Source organism: Camponotus vicinus, unplaced genomic scaffold (genome assembly GCF_025532165.1).
Source record: "Camponotus vicinus isolate PSW18456_S1 unplaced genomic scaffold, iyCamVici1.0 SCAF_2, whole genome shotgun sequence".
NCBI classification, from domain to species: domain Eukaryota; kingdom Metazoa; phylum Arthropoda; class Insecta; order Hymenoptera; family Formicidae; genus Camponotus; species Camponotus vicinus.
The window spans coordinates 26,683,810-26,703,510 of NW_028141956.1; the positions used below are offsets into that span (position 1 = coordinate 26,683,810).

The 19,701-nt window shown below is 30.1% G+C and overlaps 1 protein-coding gene across 2 annotated transcripts in view; it reads left to right on the forward strand.

Moving 5' to 3' along the window:
* LOC145966253 (UNC93-like protein) overlaps positions 1-19,701 on the forward strand; it is a 67,505-nt gene that overhangs the window by 21,019 nt on the left and 26,785 nt on the right. For both annotated transcript variants that reach the window (XM_083090214.1, XM_083090213.1), the window contains one exon: positions 15,518-16,245. In XM_083090214.1, coding sequence (XP_082946340.1) covers positions 15,534-16,245 — 712 coding nt within the window. In that variant the 5' untranslated portion in view covers positions 15,518-15,533. The remainder of the gene's footprint in view (positions 1-15,517; positions 16,246-19,701) is intronic.

The following is a 19,701-nucleotide window of genomic DNA, read 5'->3' on the forward strand; positions in this document are numbered from 1 at the left end:
ATTGTAGATTTGGTATACTCTTTAATACATATGGGAACAATTAATCATGTAATAAGTAATATGTATGACGGCAAACATCGAGAATTTATTATGACATTTCGTGAATAAATTATTGCATTGAATTTCATGTACACTCCTTTGATGAAGATTTTTCGATTATTATAGCACACAAATATAGTAGTATTATAGTAGTATTAATATAACAGCTGCATTATTTTCTATATCGTTAGTCTTTACGCCATGTTGAACTTTTCATTAAAAACAAAATTATTTTCTAATTAAATTAAAGAGTAATAATAAATAAAAGAGTTAAAAAAGAAAGAACTTTGTTAGAAAACAGAATCTATCTTTATTTTTTAATAATTCTTTAATTGAAAGATAATTTTGCTTTCCTTTTTCTCTAAAAGTTTTCTTTATTCTCCTTATATATAATAAAAAAATATTCTTAAATAAAATAAAAAATTAAATTTAGAGATACATAGTGGATATGAATTTAAAAAATAATATATATTAAAATAATATATATTAAAATATTTCTTGAGTTATTCAGCTAATTGAAAATTTAATTTAAAACATAAATTTATAAAAATTTATGGATATATATATTTATGTGCCGCCTATTTTATATATATATATATATATATATATATATATATATATATATATATACACATACAAATAATAAAATATACATACTTAAAATACCAGGTCTCAATTATTATCGCAGTATTAACAAATCACTGAAGTTATCTCTTTTACGACAAGTGTCATAAAGAAAACAATAAAAAAATTTTTTAAAACACACAAAATTTTTTTTATGACACGTCATCAAAGAGATAACTTTAATCATTCGTTAATATTGCGCGCTATTATCGAGATTTGATACTTTAAATATATATGCTTTAGCGTATATAGTAGGCGGCACACAAATCTCGTAACGGTTATTATATTTACAGTTAGTTTTACACATTTCTCAGCAGAAGTGCTAATAATGACAGTTATCTTGCTGCAGGCATTTACGGATTAAATATAGGATTGATCGCTAACCAACACTAGTTCATAATAAATTAAAGACTTTTGCATTCAAGATCTTTGTGCGTTATTTACTTATTATGTTCCCTCGATATGTAGAGACCGTACAATTCTCGATGCGGGCACACCTTACTCGGTGATTCGTTGTGAAACGGTTGTAATGTTTGCGAGCCGATCGTTTCGCGGACTTTCTAAACCATAGTGAATATCTGCGCGTTGTATAGCCACGTGTGTGCATTTGTCTTGGTATAGCTCGATATACATGCAAATGCAATAAAGTCTTGGAGCGAACGAGATATATGAGCGTATTGGCGTTGGTGATACATCGATAGGATTATCGAGAGTGTACGTGCGTAGGAGTTCGTACAAAATCATCACGGTATCAATTAATCGGCGTTTTTTAATTGTTTTGTATGACAGAATTTTTAAATGGTTATTCGAGCATTAGGTTTTTGAGATTTTTATTAGAGATTATTGTGATTTTATTTTATTTTCGGCAGATTAATTTTATCTATTTTTAATTTGAAGAATACATCGTTGAAAAGTGAATTTGATCTAATATCGTTAATGTAGGGCAGAGTACGTATATAAATACGATCGCTATGTTTAGCTCGCGATTTTTCGCGGAGATATGTTGCAAATTAAATTGTACCGGAATGAAAAAACATGGGTATGAAAATTAATTTCTCATAGAGAATGAGTGAGTGAGATATATTTTATATCGTTCTACATCGTATTCGAGACGCGTTTTGATCATTAAGTATGATGCGAATATAATTATGACTCGCATGGTTGAAAAATTGCTATAATTATTATTCGTGTGCATTATTTCGCGATGCACTGCGTTTATTCATACTTCGATGGTGATATCGTCGGATCTTGCGTGACGTAAAAGTCATTTTTACATCGATCTGAACTCGAACGACATTATTTGTCACGGTCGTTGATGAAGTCGTCGAAAAGTGCCAACGAATCTGTTACTGAGAAAATTAAATCGAAAAAGTCCGTCATTTGTAATCAACATTAGCCTAATTTAACAGGTGAAACAATGCGCTGACGCGACCAATAATGCATATATTGCCAACGCATGCAAGCAGCTGAACCTTACACGTGCACAAATACAATGCGTAATCTTTTTGCGGTCAAACGTAATACATAGACGAATATTTATTCGTATATAATATATCATAGATGCAAAATTCTATTATTATTACTAATCGTAAGTTCTATATAGTTTATACATAATAAACTTGAAATTTTATGCGCAGTTTTTTATCAAATAAATAAGAATAAGAATAAATTGTTAAAAAAATTCAAAATGTATATTTGCTAAATTAAACAACCTAAACAAACAGAAATAAAAATAATAATAAGCATATAATTTCTATTGCAAAACATCATCTTTTTATTATTTTATCTCATTTATTATATACAACGTTTTTATCTAAATCTATAATTAGGAAGACATTTAGTTGTTCCGAGATGTTATACGAACATATAAAAAAATTGTTATTAATAAAGAAATTACATTATTTTATGATAAATATTAATTACAAAGTATGCAATATATTAATAAATTCTTATCAGCAGAATATAATTTATTTATTTTATATGTGCTACACATTTTAAGAAGATTTTTTTGACCTACGTGGATAGAAGATCAGAAAAAAAGCGTACACGCTGTATTAATTAATATTGACAAATATCAACCTGTGCGAAAGTTTGTGATGTGACCGTATGAATTTGCATGCACGAGTGTTGCGCATTTTTCAAGCATGCCGAACAAGCGACGCGTAGCTCGGTGGCACCTTTTCTTTTTGCAAGGATCTTTTATGTCGTCTCTGTATGTACCGAATAGCTCGATGTCGTCTTTGACCTTGTGACGAGAGGAAGACACCCGCGTATAGAAACTTATGTCTCGAAGGCTGAAGTAAAAAGTTTCTTCTCGTTTTCCTTCTTCAATGAAAAGATTCGAGAAAAAGATTAACGTTATTGATTTCTTGTACTGTGATTGTATTTCTCGCACAAATTAATATTAAATTATAACAGTCAATATGATTATGCTTGTAAATGAACCGTGATCATTCATTGCACGTATTAAAAGAAACTTCTATTTTTTCCTACATTAAAGAACAATAATAACGGCAATTAAAATGATAAATATAATTTTTTAATCGATGGATCGTTTTATGATTACTAATAGATGACAGAAAATAGCCGGGTTTCGATTATCGTTACAATTCAGTTTATCTATTTTGTGAGCTTTTTAATGACATACATGATACCGTGATCGATCGATTTAATCCGTCAGGAAAAATCTCGCGTTTCGAGTATTGTGTACGCTCACTCAATCTTTCTTTTTGATTTTTTGTGACGATCGACAGCACCGATCGTTATGATGTAATACATGCTGATTTTTTTGTCAATCGATACATTACTTCGAATGATACTTGTTCGAATATAGTATTTTGTTTGCGTGGTGTTTTTTGGATTAAAAAAGATCGCGTTATTGAATTTTGATTATGTGTAAGAGACATAAATCAAATTGAAAAAAAGATATAAGTAACTGTTTGATAATATTTTTGCAGCTTTTGTATTTAATTATACAACATTATTTCGAAATAACTTGTACACTTAACATTAATGTAGTTATACTACATAATAATATGTTATAATATTATATATAAGAGTGTCTTATTTAATAATATAGTTTATGTACATACATAATATTGTTTTATATATTGTCAATGCGAAAAAGTGAATATATTTAAATAATAAATTTTATTTATGTACGTACCAAAATTAAATTTAAAATATGTATAAAATTTTAAGATAAAATCAACTGATAAAGATTTATTGTTTCTCTTATTATTTTAATTTACAATTCCGACCTATAATACATGAATATTTTTTTTATATATTAATATAATAGTAAATTATAGAGCATTAAAGGGAAAAGTTGTAGAGCAGGAAAAGAACTTATCGGATACCTATATTTGCTTTATGAATATATCTATGCATTTGTTATCATTAGGAATCATTAGTAAAATATTTTATTGGGTTGAATATTAGAAAATAGAGCGTATCATTCAACTTGCAGTGTGCACAAAAGTTATACATATTCTATTTTTTGAAAAAATCCCAATAAATATAAAGACAGGAAAGTTATCAAAAATAACTTTTACCCAAAGATTCCAAAGATGCGATAATCATGAGTTAGCAAATAACTATCAATTTGTTTTTTCCACAGAAGTATTATAAATTATTATAAACAAGAAACTTATATATACTTATATATTTATACATTATTTTTAACGAATGTAAATTTAATTGATATTTCTCAATTTTAGATTTTCACATTTAAAAATACTAATTATTAATATATGGAAAGGGAAAGAAGGTTGATATACATATGTATAAAAAATTGTAATAAAGTACATATTATACAATATGTAATGTAACATCTGACAGAATCAAATCTGTGAGGTATATATGATATGTAACATTTGTATGATGAAAATATTTTGTTGCTTTTGAATCACAATTTAATTCGTACATCAAACGTAATAACGTCAAATCTCATCGTAAATCTATCGTAAAATTGGATCATGACGTGCGAGCATTCCAAAAGTTGTCATAAAAAAAGAAGAAGAACATGTGGCGAATTTGTATACGTATTACGATATGTGTATGCGAATGATTTGTTTGTAATAATGACATCATGCAAGGACGATAATTTTAAAGATCCTCCATTTTTTATCGGACAAGCGTTGTCTTTTCCTCTTTCGCTTTACTAGGAAACGCGTGCTCGATTCTATTGGATTAAGCAATCGCCAAACATAAATAGCGCCGTCAAAATGGAATAGGGAAAATGCGTAATATGCTAATTTAATAACGCCTCGAGATAGGCATAAGCCGGCAAGCTATCATGCACGCACGTCCTGTGTAAATAGCCATGTTTTAGGTTCATTGAATTCTTTTACGCATTCGTTCGCGCCTTGTGGCCTCGATTCATCGCGGCCTTCTCAGAGTGTCCAAGACGTTCGTAGACTCTCAAAGAGACGATGCGAAAGTGTACTACATTGGCGAATTTTACTCTTGTTATATTTAGAGATTTCAGTTGTTTCTCTACTTCTTGAACTACTTTTAATATATTTATTAATTAATTTGTCAACAAGCTCAATTAAATAAATTTTATTATTATCTATTATTAATTTATATTACCTACATAATTTCTATTATCAATTTATATTATCTACATAATTTCTATTATTAATTTATATTATCTACATAATTATTTTTATATAATGAGAAATATTATTTGTACTTGTATGCCTTAAATATTTTACTATATTTGTAAACTATTGGGATACAAAATGGGACTGCTAATACTAGCATATGTTTTATAAAAGAATAGAAGACGTTATAATACAACAATGCGAGAAGCATGTTAGAAGCGTTATTTTATGATGGTCATATAATATTTACTACAGTCGTATTTTTATGCGGGATATATGTATAAATGCACTTTAGCAGTAGTACAGATACGGTATGAATTAGCTTATGGTATCTTATAGTAAGGGGAAGGGAGAAAGGCGTAAGAAACGGAGAGATTTGAATGCTGGCCGAGCCACTTTGTCAGTATCTTGACCGTATCTTGACCACAGGTTATAATTCGATTTATTTTAAATCCGCTGTGTGCCAGTGTATCTTCTATTGCAATTAAGTAATTCTATTATTCAATTCTATTATTGATTATTATTAATATTGAATGAATTATGATATAACAAGGAGACTAGATTTATGAAACTCGTGCTTAATTTTATAACAATATCTTGAGTCGATCAACATTTTATAGATAACTATATTAGAATATACATATATATATGTGTATATATATATATATATATATATATATATATATATATATATATATATATATATATAGAGAGAGAGAGAGAGAGAGAGAGAGAGAGAGAGGGGGAGAATTAAAATCAAATTAAATTGTACATGAATAATTTTTCTAATATGAAATAATAAATATGTAATATGAAATTTATAAACATAAAATTAAAAGTTCTAAATGATAGGACAACTAACACACGGTCATTGTCTTCATTCCAGAAAATTCCAGATTTTATAATACCAGGAAGCGATCCTGCTTAAAGATAGCCTGAGGCTAATTATGGTCCCGCGTGTCGAACAGTATATTATAGTAATCGAAAACATTAATCATTATTCTAAGTTTGTCTTGTCAGGTCCAATTTTTATACAGATGTATCTCTTTATAATATAATTTTAATAATTTGTATTATGAATTCTTTTATATTTAGTAGTAATAATTATGTGAAATATATATTTTTCGAGTTGAAACAATCATATAATGATAATGCGAATTTTTATTATTATTTCGAAATTTCTATGTTTCATTGTTATAATTTCGCAATTATTTAACACAATCGGCACTGAATATATGTATATGTATACTAGAATTTTGAACTTTAGTAGCCGTAAAAATCTTTTACGGTGGCAATGTTTATTTTTTAAATATAACAGATTTTAATGATTTTTAATGATTTTATAATTAACAATTTACTGTCAATCGTGCTGTAAATAATTAAACGCATACTAAGTCAATATGATTATTCTTGCAAAAAAGTTAAGCTAATCATTAAGGTTGCATCATATATTATGCTTCTCTTTTTCTTTTTTTCATTTAAAAATATAAATTATTAGGGTATTGCGAATTAATAAAGATTGTCGATTATTCGATCGACTGAAGCAGCAGTCGATTTCTGACAAAACTAATCTAATTCTTATGAATAATTATATCTTTAGCGATATTAAATATACCTCTTGTCACATAAGAATCTTAACATCATTAAAAATAAAATAATTTAAATTCTTTAAGAGATTAAGACATGTGGCATTAAAGAATCATATTCATTTCGTTTTTTATAAATAACTGTGTTATAATATACATCTGTGTGTGAAATAAAAATCTGTTAGGCATTTAATTGAATGAAATATAAATGACCTAATATAAATTTTATTACATTAAATATCGAGATAAAATATTTCATAATGTATTAATCGTATATTCATTATCTTGTTTGAAAACAAGAACAAACTTTTTTCATATGATCATTCAATAAATTTGTCATGCTTGACATGCACAAAAATATTGCCAAATTTCCTGCTGATGAAATTAGAATTTCACTTTAATGTGAAGAAACTTAATATATAAAACTACATTTTTTTGAAAAGAAACTAATACAGATTTGTCAAATTATATTATCATGTGTGTGACAATTATTTAATGAACGATTTCGAAGATGCAGTTAGTTGTTGTGTGCTGTACATACATATAAATAATAAAATTGCTAATACATTTTAATTTTTTTCATAATTTTTTGTGCTTTCATAGAATAGTATAATATAAAATATCATATGGTACAATAAAAAAATATACATGTCGATATTATTTATCGATTTACATGAAACTTGTCTACGTATGGATAATTGCAACAATCGCGTTTAATAGTTCACGATTCTCGCATGCACATAGCCGTTAATAATCCACTGATAACCACGCTGAGTCAGCGTTGTATGCATTGCGCGCAGCCTCGCTGCTGATTATACAGAAGAACTCGGCTAAGCTGTGAAACGACAGTTGCAAATTTATTTTTTTTTTGGAAAGTTTTAAATTAGTTAATATTTTTATACTTTATAATTAAAAATATAGAAAATTATGCATACAAGACAGTATTATATATGATCCTGTCAAGGATCACAAATCCTGAACAAGTATTATTTTTCGATATGTCTCGATATCGTCAACGTTTGCACTTTCGATGACATTGGTAACAGTTTGGCGAAATCGAATAAACGCACTGACAAAACACACAAGACAAAATCGTGCGTTGCATTCTATCGTGTGTTGCATAATCGAGGTCGGCTTATAATAAATTTTTAATACTTCCAAATAGCTGACGACCATGATGTTAAAGTGGCGCCTCATCTTATTTTTATCTTATTTTTTCTCTATTTTATAAGATTTTCCAATTTTCATTCTTTGCGCTTAACACATGTGCACTGTTGCATTATTTTCCTTTATTTGCACTGTACAATACCTTGTTACTTAACATTCCTCTCTCTGTGTTTCACGATTTTCGTATAGAATACACGAATGACGGAAAAACCGGTGGATATCTGAGAATAGAAATGCTTCGAAATAGATGTGCTTGCGGGGGCACGAAGGAGTGGTCATTGTGAGCGCCGCTTAATTGTAATGCACGTCGCGACACGTGTCATGGCACGGCACGGCCGGTCACGCATTTGCATCGATTACATTAACGACAAGCGAATCTACAAGCGAATCCTCCATAGGTACGTGTCATCTAAGCGTCGTTAATGAGATCTCGAAGACAAACATGGGAATTAACTCTATTTTTTGTGTGATATGGGAGAAAATATTTTTTATCATAGATTTATTGATATACACGGGGTTAATATACGGTACAGATTATGTATGATATAATCGGAGGGTACTTTTTTATAAAATTTAAAATATATAATACATTATGATTTTAAAATCTTATTTTAAAATTATGAAAAAAGAATCATTTTAAAGTTTTATTGCGAAAGTTATTATTACGTAGTTTCATAATTAGCTTGGATAAATAAAAATCACTACAATCGCGATTATTAATCACGTACAATCGCTAAACAATACGCATTAATTACCGTTATTTAAGAAATGTGCGCGTAAAATGCTAGATTGAAAGAACAGAGATGCAGTAATTTTCACGGTGCTACGTTATGCCAGGCACACAGAATTGATGTGACATTCAATTCCGCAAATGTCAGTGATAATTGGAGAGCATATTATCGATCAGTGTTGATCATCCTCTGTTTCCCGTGTGATGAGAATTTGTGGTTTCCCTGAATCGGCGACTATAAAAAATAATACTTAGATGCAGAAACCGGTCTTTTTTTCCGCATCGAGTATATACATTTTACATATATTGTACTTATATACATACACTTTTTTTTGTGAAAGGATTCGTACATACGATCGCATGTATATATTTGCGAGGAATCGCAAATACGGATATGTTGGGGGTATATAGATGCACTTGTATTTATATTTTTGTCTTGTGGTAAAACAATTACGTCGCTTGTACGAAGGAATTACGTAAACTACATAGAAAATGGAACATTGATGAGATCGAAAGATTAATTCTACTCTATAGAGTCCTATAGCTAGAGGAAAGAACGGCACATATAATATATATGTCTGATCATGGAATAAATTGACTGAAGAAAAAATACACAAAGAAAGCTTTTTCTACATGGAGTGTTACTTTTCAGTAGCAATGATAAATTTAAGCTTTAAAGCTGTAACAAATAACTGAATATCTTTTTTATTAGAATAAAACGAAACGTTTTAATTAACAATTAAGTACTCGAAATATCTTTTTCGGAACAGCTTGTGTAAAGTGTGGATACTTCTGGACAGTTTACACGTAGCTAGATGTAGTTTCACGTAGTTACTGTTAATATTAGGCTTATTAACTCATCAGCGAAGTCATCAGCAAGAATGCCAAACACAGAAAGAAAGAAACAAGAGGAGTAATGTACATGAATTTGAATTGATCGAACTTAAAAGTCTTCAAACTTCGACAGAGTTGTTAGCAATGGCACAGCAACGGTTCTGAGGTTATTCGCAAGGACGTCCACAAAACTCGCGGTCAATTTTAACTAAACCCAATCGACACGTTTGTTTACGCGATTCGAAAGTGCAAAACGAATGGAATTTTTTCCGTTTCTTGCGACGATGCCTTTCCGCTTGCATTCGATTTCACCGTGTAAGAAAAAATTTTGTCCGTTTGTATTCCAATCTTCTCGAAGAAAAGATACGCTATTTCGCGATCTGCTCGATCTAAATAATCATGCAATAATGTCTCGCAGTTCTAGAAATCGTTAACGTTAAATCGTTTAATTAGCCGATTAGGCGATGCATATAAAGTTAAACATTATATTTAGGATGCATATAAAGTAACATTAATGAATGAATCACGTCGTATTACAATCTCTGTTAGAATCACTTCTGACTTCTCTTATTCTGCTCGTTCGCGCCGAATGGTTACGTTATAACATTTATTAACCTTGGCATATATTTGCATTTCACATTTACCGTTAGGTGTGACCATTTGAGATTGCTAACTGATTCGATGCGTTTGTTTAAAATTAAACGAACATATAATTTTATTTAATTTTTAACTATACGTAGAGCTCATAAATGTTCCGGTTAAATTCTTGAGAATTTCAAATTTGCTATTCAATGTTATTAGCTAAAGTTCATACGTTCACATTTAGCAGTAAATGTGCGATATGAGTATCTACAATCTATTGTTTCGCATTTCACCATTTCATCTTAGGATGTTTTAAGGCATTTTTTAAATGCCATCTGAAGCAAGAAATGATGATCGCAAGCCATTACATGTCCTTGCAGTGAATGTTTACAAGTTTACTTGTATATATGCATTCTCAACCATTATACGCTTACACAATACACAACAGAGCTCTTTATTGTTGGAGATATCTCGCTCGGTAATTACGACACACCAGCGAATCTTGATTTGCAAATGATACGCATAATGAAACAAGGTAAAAATAATTAAAATCCATATCAGGATTTTGATTATGTCTCGGATAAAACGATCATTTTTCTCAGCCAATATTGTATTTCTACATAATTTACGCTTTTAAATGATTTTGTAATGTAATTTAATAAAGAAGTTTAAAGAGATCAGCAGGAATATCGATGCATAGCAATTTACCTATAAGTACTTTTTAGATAATGTAAATTGAAATTTTTATTGAATGTAATTGATTAAGAAAATGATCGATCTTATGCCCGAAAAGAGACAATCTCTTAACCCTCCGTTGCTAAATAGGCTGCTGGCATCCATTTAGGTAACACTTATTTTACGACCGGGCAATCCGTAGCTGAAGCAATCATGATTTTCGTCACTGACAAACACTAACTGCATGGTATGCGCTATGTACGAGGAAAAAATCTAGACATTATCCGTGTCTTCTGTTTTACGAGGAAATATGTCAAGGTAATTAGACATTTCGTCACATCTTGCCATCCTACGAGAATGCGATGTCGTCTTGAAGTCGTCGAGATGGAATAACTGCAGTCCGTATTATCCGCGGGATACATACGCATCTTCCGGTGGAGGAGAGACCGACAGGGTCTAAAATAATCGTCGTAAAATTTATTATGTTGGAGTGCACTTCTGGCAGTAAGGAATATTATTAAATTTGCGCGATTTATTCATTGTCGCTAATGCGTGACAATCCTCGTATGTAGTCCTGTAGTCTTTTTAAGTCTCTCTTCCTAGTCTTTCCCGGGGCTTCATACAAAAACTCCGCGAGCGGAATGCTTTCAGTCATCGACACCGAATGTATACTACGGTTCTAACCGATCCAAACCGGCTTTCACCGGCAACCAATCGCCTTAATTCTACCGGTTTCTGGTGCTGGGTCAGCCAATCTATTTTCATGATCGGGATTCGTCGAGGAGATTTAATGTACTATGCGGTCCCATGAGATAAATCGTTAATTCAATCGCCCGTTGAATCTTCTTTCGTACGTTACAGTGGGGCCAAGGCCATAAATTTTTTTATGCGTATCTGTAAAAAATATTACGAAGAAACGACGCAAAATATATCAAGAAAGCATAGAATTATGTGTTTTCTAGCGAAAAAGGCGCTTTCAATGAATTTTTGTGATTTATGATGTGATATATATGGCATTTATATATGGCAACAGCCAATTTGCATAAATTCGAAAGAAATCAGATAATATGGATATACTACTTAATGCAGAGATATTATTTTTTTAATCCTTGTATGCGTATAATAATATAAGACTCTTATATTTATAATATCAAAAAAAAAATATATATATATATATATATATATATATGTATATATTAATATTTTATATATTCAGTATTTTATATATTCAGTTTTTTTCATATTTAATTTAGAACTAATTTAGATTTAATCTAGATTTAATTGAGAACTTTTATATTTTATTTTCATATCCATATGAAGTAATAGCTTGAGAAAGAAAAATTAAGCTGGTGAAGAGAGAAAAGTCTTTGCATAATATGAAGAATATACATCATTAGTAAAATTGCACTTCTCCATGTTTAAGCTACTGCATTTTTTTTATATTTTTTGATCTATTTTCCATGTTGCATTTATTTCGCAAATTTACTTCTATATACTTGTCTCTGTTTTATTTTTCGCAATAATTATAAGTAGTCTCTAATATATTAGTCATACAAAAATAATTCACGCGAGCAGCGACCTCGTCACTTCATAACAGTGCAGAATACATCGCGTTGATTATTTTGACGTGTGTTTGTAACCAAGCGTGTCTATCTCCGCGCCGCGTAATTTTCACTGCTAGTGACGCAACGAAATAGGCGCGATTCGTCGGGCTTGCGATTTAAGTAAGTCTATCCGCATGCATAACGCAATTTTAATAAAACTATCTAGTACACAAATCGATAAATTAAAAACATCTCGTGCCGATACAGCATTGGGAAAAGATTGTTTTGCAGAAATGTTTCGGTTACTCCATTGAAAGAACACAATAATAATAATCGCGGAATATTTCTTTTGGTGATATATAATTGTACATTGTTAACAATCGCACGAATATTTCAATTATTTGCACAATTATATGCAATTTTTCCATCCGAGCGAATTGATTGCTGTTGGCACTGCCAACAGACCCGATATGCTTTTTATTCGTGAAAAAGTAAGGCGGTACTATTATTATCTCAGACACGAGTAGCTATTGCTTTTTATACGAGCGATATGACGATTGTTCAAAGAATCGTATTTAATAAAGAAATCTCGAGCACACACGCATGAGCGAAAATAAAATCGACTACATTTTGCTTTGATAATTTTTTTTGAAATAAATAATATTTTTGTTATAATGGTATCTATTAAATCCATTATATTAAATCTCTTATATTAAATCTATTTTAAATCCATTATATATATTTTAATCTCACATCAGAATTTTAACATGTAAAAAACGATTCGTAAATAAAAAGATATAAAAATATATTTCTTTATATTAAAATACTAATATAAGTATTAGAGTATAATTGTATAAACTATTAATATAAATATCTTGATTATAGTATAGATATTAATATAAATATTATCTTCTAATTAGATTTCTGCTTTCGATTTTTAGACTACCACTTTCTTCTAGACAAGAATCTCGTTGCAGCATATGCGTGAGCTTGTAGGCATATGCTGTAGTATTCATTCTGCTTGTCTTTCATTTTTATTTGCATCTACATAAAAGATGCAAATAAAAACATGTTCCTGTTGAGATTTACAGCATTTAAAATAGTGATAAATCGATCAAAATTATAATGTTACGCGAATAACAACATAATAACACAAGTATAATTTTTTAAGATTTCACGTGGCCTCAGCAAGAATTATAATTTATTTTATAATTTATAAATAGTAATTGAACAGGTAGAACGCTTGGTTATTAAAATGTTAAACATATTATACATGAAATCGATTTTTTTTAGACAATATAATATTATTACAACCTGTCGTTATTACAGCTTACTCTGAGTTAATGACCATTTTTTAAAGACATAAAAAGTTTTTTAGTGAAATTTCTATTAAATAAATTACATATCTTGCATACTTAATATAAAAGAAATATATGTATATAAGTGTACGATAGTATCAGTGACAGTTAATGTTGATCTCTCTCCTTCAAGAACGGCAAAATGCGTAATCCGTAATTACACATTCTTTCTCGACTATAGCGAAAGAGCGTTCGTCACTCGCGGCAATTCATTGTAATTAGCATACGCGTCTGGTGGCTGATTAATATTTTCGTATCCATTCACTCGTACATTACACGAGGCGCCTGTATCTCGCTGTAGACTCACTTTAAAGATTACACAGCCTTGCCTCTCTCTCGAAAGGTTACCGTTTATCACATCGTATTCACCGATTCTGCGATTCGCAGATTCTTGTTTGCGAAGCAATGGTTTCGAGAAAGTTGTAAGAATAGATTCCAATAGCGTATTGCAATATCATACTAATATTTGCTACAGGTTGTATACTATGTAACATGTTTAACATGCAAAAATGTTTAAGTGTTTATTGAATTAATAAGGAAACAGTGAAAAGAGTAATAAAAGCTAAATTGTGTTAATTTAAGAAAAATGCTATTATCACATTTTATAAATTTATACTATTAAATTTTTGATCAATTATTCTTTTTAATCTCATCATAAAATAATAATAAAACTATTATTGACGAATAAAATACTATAGCTAAAAATAGATTGGTTAATGATGATTGGGCAGCAATTGCATAAATCATAAATGGATGCGCACACGATACGTAGAAGCGAGGTAATCTGATAGAGAAATATCACAGGAAGCAATCGCAATATTGGTGTGAAGAAAACAATGTGTGTGCAAGCGCAATGCATACAGCTACCTTAATGTATGCATGCATCTCCATACACATGAATGACTTCATGTAATTATATGTATCTTATTCGCGCGTCAAGAACGGTGACGAAACTCTCATTTAACGTGCGTTAATTACGAGTATTCACGTAAGAATGAATGTTTTTATTAAGTACCTTCAATGTCGGCGGCAACGATATTGATAATTGATAAGAACAAGCAAACTTGAGTAATTCTTCTTTTACCTATGTATACAATAAGGATACACGCATATTTTTGACGCACATTAATAATATTCCTAAACATCGTAAATTATTATACAAATAACAGCGACTAATCAATCATCAATTTTTATTTCGCCAAAGGACTATAACTTGTTTCTTGACTGGTTGTATTTTTCATTGAAATGTTGTTACTTATGTGCTGGGCACACTTTATAATGTTATATTTTGAACATTAATATGTCATGCAATGAATGTTAGAGATTGTGATTATACTTAATTATTATATTATATTTATACTTATACACAAAGTATACACAAAGTTTTGCACGGACTTTTGGACTTTCAAAAATTTTCGGCATTAAATCTATATATAAATCTATATATATAAATCTATATATATAAATCTATATATATAATTGATTTAAGATTTTGTTAATTATATATTGTGTATGTGACAGAGAGAGAGAGAGAGAGAGAGAGAGAGAGAGAGAGAGAGAGAGAGAGAGAAATAAAATTTATATAATTAATTGCTTACATATCTTTAATGTTTAGTTTACACGTTGAGAATATTCATAGAGATATTTAATTATCTTATAACTTAAATATTCTTAATTATATTAATAATATTAATTGTAATTATGGAGGGCAGTTGGTAATAATACGTTATCTATAAGTAAATATAAGTAATAAACAATTATGTATGTTTAGGTAGTCGACACGTAAAATGGTGACATCGCAAAACGATGGTGGTAGAAGTATGGGAGGTGGCGATGGCGGCGGTGGCGGCGGGGGCGATGACACGGTTTATACGGTGGCCGTGATGAGCGGCGGCGGTTACAGGAACGAGGGCTACAAGGACGACGGCACCGACGGCATACCGCCCGAACCGCAAAAACCGCCGCAGCTACCGGCGACAGATGACGATACGCAATCGCGGAAGTTCAAGGTGTCGCGCGGCGAGAAATGGCGTATTCTGAAGAACATTGGTACCGTGTCGATCGCTTTCATGGTGCAGTTCACCGCGTTCCAGGGTACGGCAAATCTACAGTCGTCGATCAATGCTAGCGACGGCCTCGGCACCGTATCACTCTCGGCTATCTACGCCGCCCTGGTGCTCTCATGTATTTTTGTACCCACTTTCCTCATCAAAAGGCTCACCGTCAAGTGGACCCTCTGTGTATCTATGCTCTGCTACGCACCATACATCGGCTCGCAGTTCTATCCTAAATTCTATACCCTGGTACCTGCCGGCGTACTCCTTGGTCTCGGCGCCGCGCCCATGTGGGCCGCCAAGGCTACATATCTCACGCAGGTTGGCGGGGTTTACGCCAAGATCACCGATCAACCGATTGATGCTATCGTCGTACGGTTCTTCGGCTTCTTCTTCCTGGCGTGGCAAACCGCCGAGCTCTGGGGCAATCTCATTTCTTCGCTTGGTAAGTTTCTTCCTGTTCGGGAGAATTCAAAACATTTTGAAAATTAAACAATCATTATTATACTGTTATTGTACTCGCAAGTATAAGAGCAAATAATCCGCGTTTATTTTTATTTTTATATTATACTTTGAAAATATATACGTTTCTACAGGGTCGGATTTAAAGGTGTGGAGGCCCTGGGGCAACGAAGAGGTGGAGACCCCTAACCATTTTTGAACCAAAATCAAATAGAAATTTTTACGTTGTTTAAATAATTTATTGCGAAATAACAAGGTCAAGCAATATACATAGACCTTGTAAGTGTTGTATACCATTCGATAGGAAATTTTACCCAAAAATTTGTCTTGTGGAGGCCCCCCTCTTGTGGAGGCCCCTGGGCTTCAGCCCCTGTTGCCCACCCCTAAATCCGGCCCTGCGTTTCTATTTCATAAAATATCAACTTTTACATTATTTTTAGAGCATACGGTGGCGATACGTAAATAATAGATTTATTGGACTGCTATATGAATATTTTTATTATTATATGCGATATATTTTGATGAAATTTAAATTAATACGAAAAACACATGTTGTTTTTTTCGTAATTTGCATTTTATGACACAAAGGATATATCATATATACATATCAAAGAGATCAAAGTATTTTCGACTGGAGAATAATAATGAAAAAATTTTGTAACAGTGTGTAATAAGCAAGAGATAATACAACAATAAAATCAATGTATATTTTAATGTTACAATATATTATAGTGTTGAGTTTTTCAATATCTGCATATAATTACATACACATAATTAATAATTGTTGGTGCTTCGAAAAGAATTGATTTTTAGAATAATTCTTTTATTGTTGAGATTATAAAAAAGTTTAATAAACATTTTTATACGTGATGTGTCATATCACATTAAACTGTACGGAAAAGCAGTCTCTCTCTTTGCTATCAATCGGGAATGTATAATAAAGACATTTTCTACATCTCAATAGCACATTTTAATATTATCACCGTCTGTTTTTTACACTTAATTAGCTTACAATATATTCATTAATGCCGCGCAAATATGCCCGTAGAATATGTGCACAATTGTACAACGGCTTATCAACTTGAACTATCTTGCTCATCTTGGTCGTATGTGTATGTACTATAATTATATACGTTATAATTATAAAATCGCTAACTGATAATTGATAACTGATTAAAAAAATACATCTATTTAAACACAAATCATTAATATAAAAGTCTCGGGAGATTTTTATTAAAAAGTTAATATAAATTATACATATATAAAAAAAGAAATTGTATATATAAAAATAATTGATTAAATTTTTTTTATTATTTCTTACTGATTTTATTATTTTTTATATTTATTTATATCATAGTAAAATCATATTATTTTTATATAGAAAATAGCTTATATGTATATTTTTATTTTTTACTGTCAAGATATTTTATGTGTATACATATATATGTTTATAATTTTTCTAAAATTCTTTAAAAGAGAAAGTCTATTTTTATTCAGTTGAAATAAAAATTTAAAACAATATAGAATTGTAGAACATTTGGTTATGATTAAATAAAATATTTTTATCTTCAAAATTGGATAAGTTTCGCAGTAACAAGTACGCAGCATACGCGTACAGTAGAAACAGACGTTACAGTCAGACAGTCGGATTAAGTGCTCGGTTTTTCCCCTGATTCTCGCATCCTCATTCGTTTCGCGTTCGTCATATATGTGTATATGAAAGACAACACTGTCGGTGAAAGACTCCTCAAGCGAGACAGGCCGTGATAGCGACAGAGAGCGAATCGCACATTCGTCGAGAAGAAACGAGATTTATCCGGTATAAACCCGTAGTAGTCGGTTTCCGTACTACCTCGTACGCATTCCCCGTTGCTGCGTATATACGCACACGCACACACATACATACATATGCTCTGCAAAATATTATTGTGTGTCGATCTTACGTATGAAGAAACGATTTCTTCGATTTCTTTGCTCGTTGAATGTCTAATGTATTCAGACTGACGCTATATTTTGGACATAAGCGACATAATTCTGTAAGATCCGGAACGGGGAATATTTTATTATCAAAAATTTGAATTCAAAACTATGGAAAAAGAATATAAACTTAAATGTGAATATAATTAAAAAAATTAGAAATAAATAAAAGTATAACCTTAAATAAAGAAATTTTTTTATCATGATGCGCAGTTTACTTTCTTGATATTTGTAGAATTTATGATTGCAAATTTATTTGAAATTTGTAATGGTGTCACACGAGATATATATATATATATATATATATATATATATATATATATATATATATAAAATATAAATATAAATATAAAATATAAATATAAATATAAATATAAAATATAAAATATAAAATATAAATATATATATAAAATATAAATGATACATCTATATATACATATGATATATGTATATATATATATATATATATATATATATATATACATATATCATATGTATATATAGATGTATCATTTATATTTTGCTTTATAATAAAATTATTCTAGATAAGTAATAAATATCGCGCAAAGATAAAAATAAATAGTACACATAATATTAAATAATTATTGATGTTTATTAAAGGTATTGATATGTGTGTGAAATAATATAATAGTATAGCATAAAGAGAACTAGAAAAAGAGTGAATATATTTACTTTTATAGAAAAAAAAATAGTATTCTTTATTCTAAATAAGTGTAATTAAATCTCTTCTTAAATTATCGCGGAGAGAAAAGCTGGTGCTATTGACGCTACGCAATATTTGCAAATGTACAACAAAGGTCAAGATTGTTTTGAGTCCTTGTCGAGGTCGACGTGTGTGCAATATAATAGCAATGAATGATCGTCGATAGTGACATGAAGGTTACGGATTGCGGGGGGGGGGGGACAGGGTATAATTAAATAATTCGCGTACGCGATGAGATATTTATAAAATGATTCGATAACATTTGTAGGATTTTTTATCCATTATAACATTGATTATGGAAGAAGTCGATATTAAATATATATTACCGACCGTATTTACATAACATGGTAAATTATCGTAAAGAATCTGTTTTATTTTTGCGGAATTATAAGACAAATTAACATTTTAATGATGTTAATTAGAATAAATTATAATTATAAATATAAGCTGTCTGAGCCTGCAATTATATATATTTCTTGATATATTCGATATCTCAATGTTTTATTATAAGAAATTTTAGTGAAGATTATTATAGGTTGCAATCTTTTAATATTAAATGTCTCACAATCAGTAAAATAAGATTGCGATTTAAAATACAGAAAAAGCAAAATTTATTTTAAGTTTAAATGAACAATATTTTTTTTATTTTATACATTATATATTGTTTTCTTATTTTTTAATTTAGACTTAAAAATTGAATTTATTGAATAATTAAAAACTCTTTTGTTCCAATTTTAT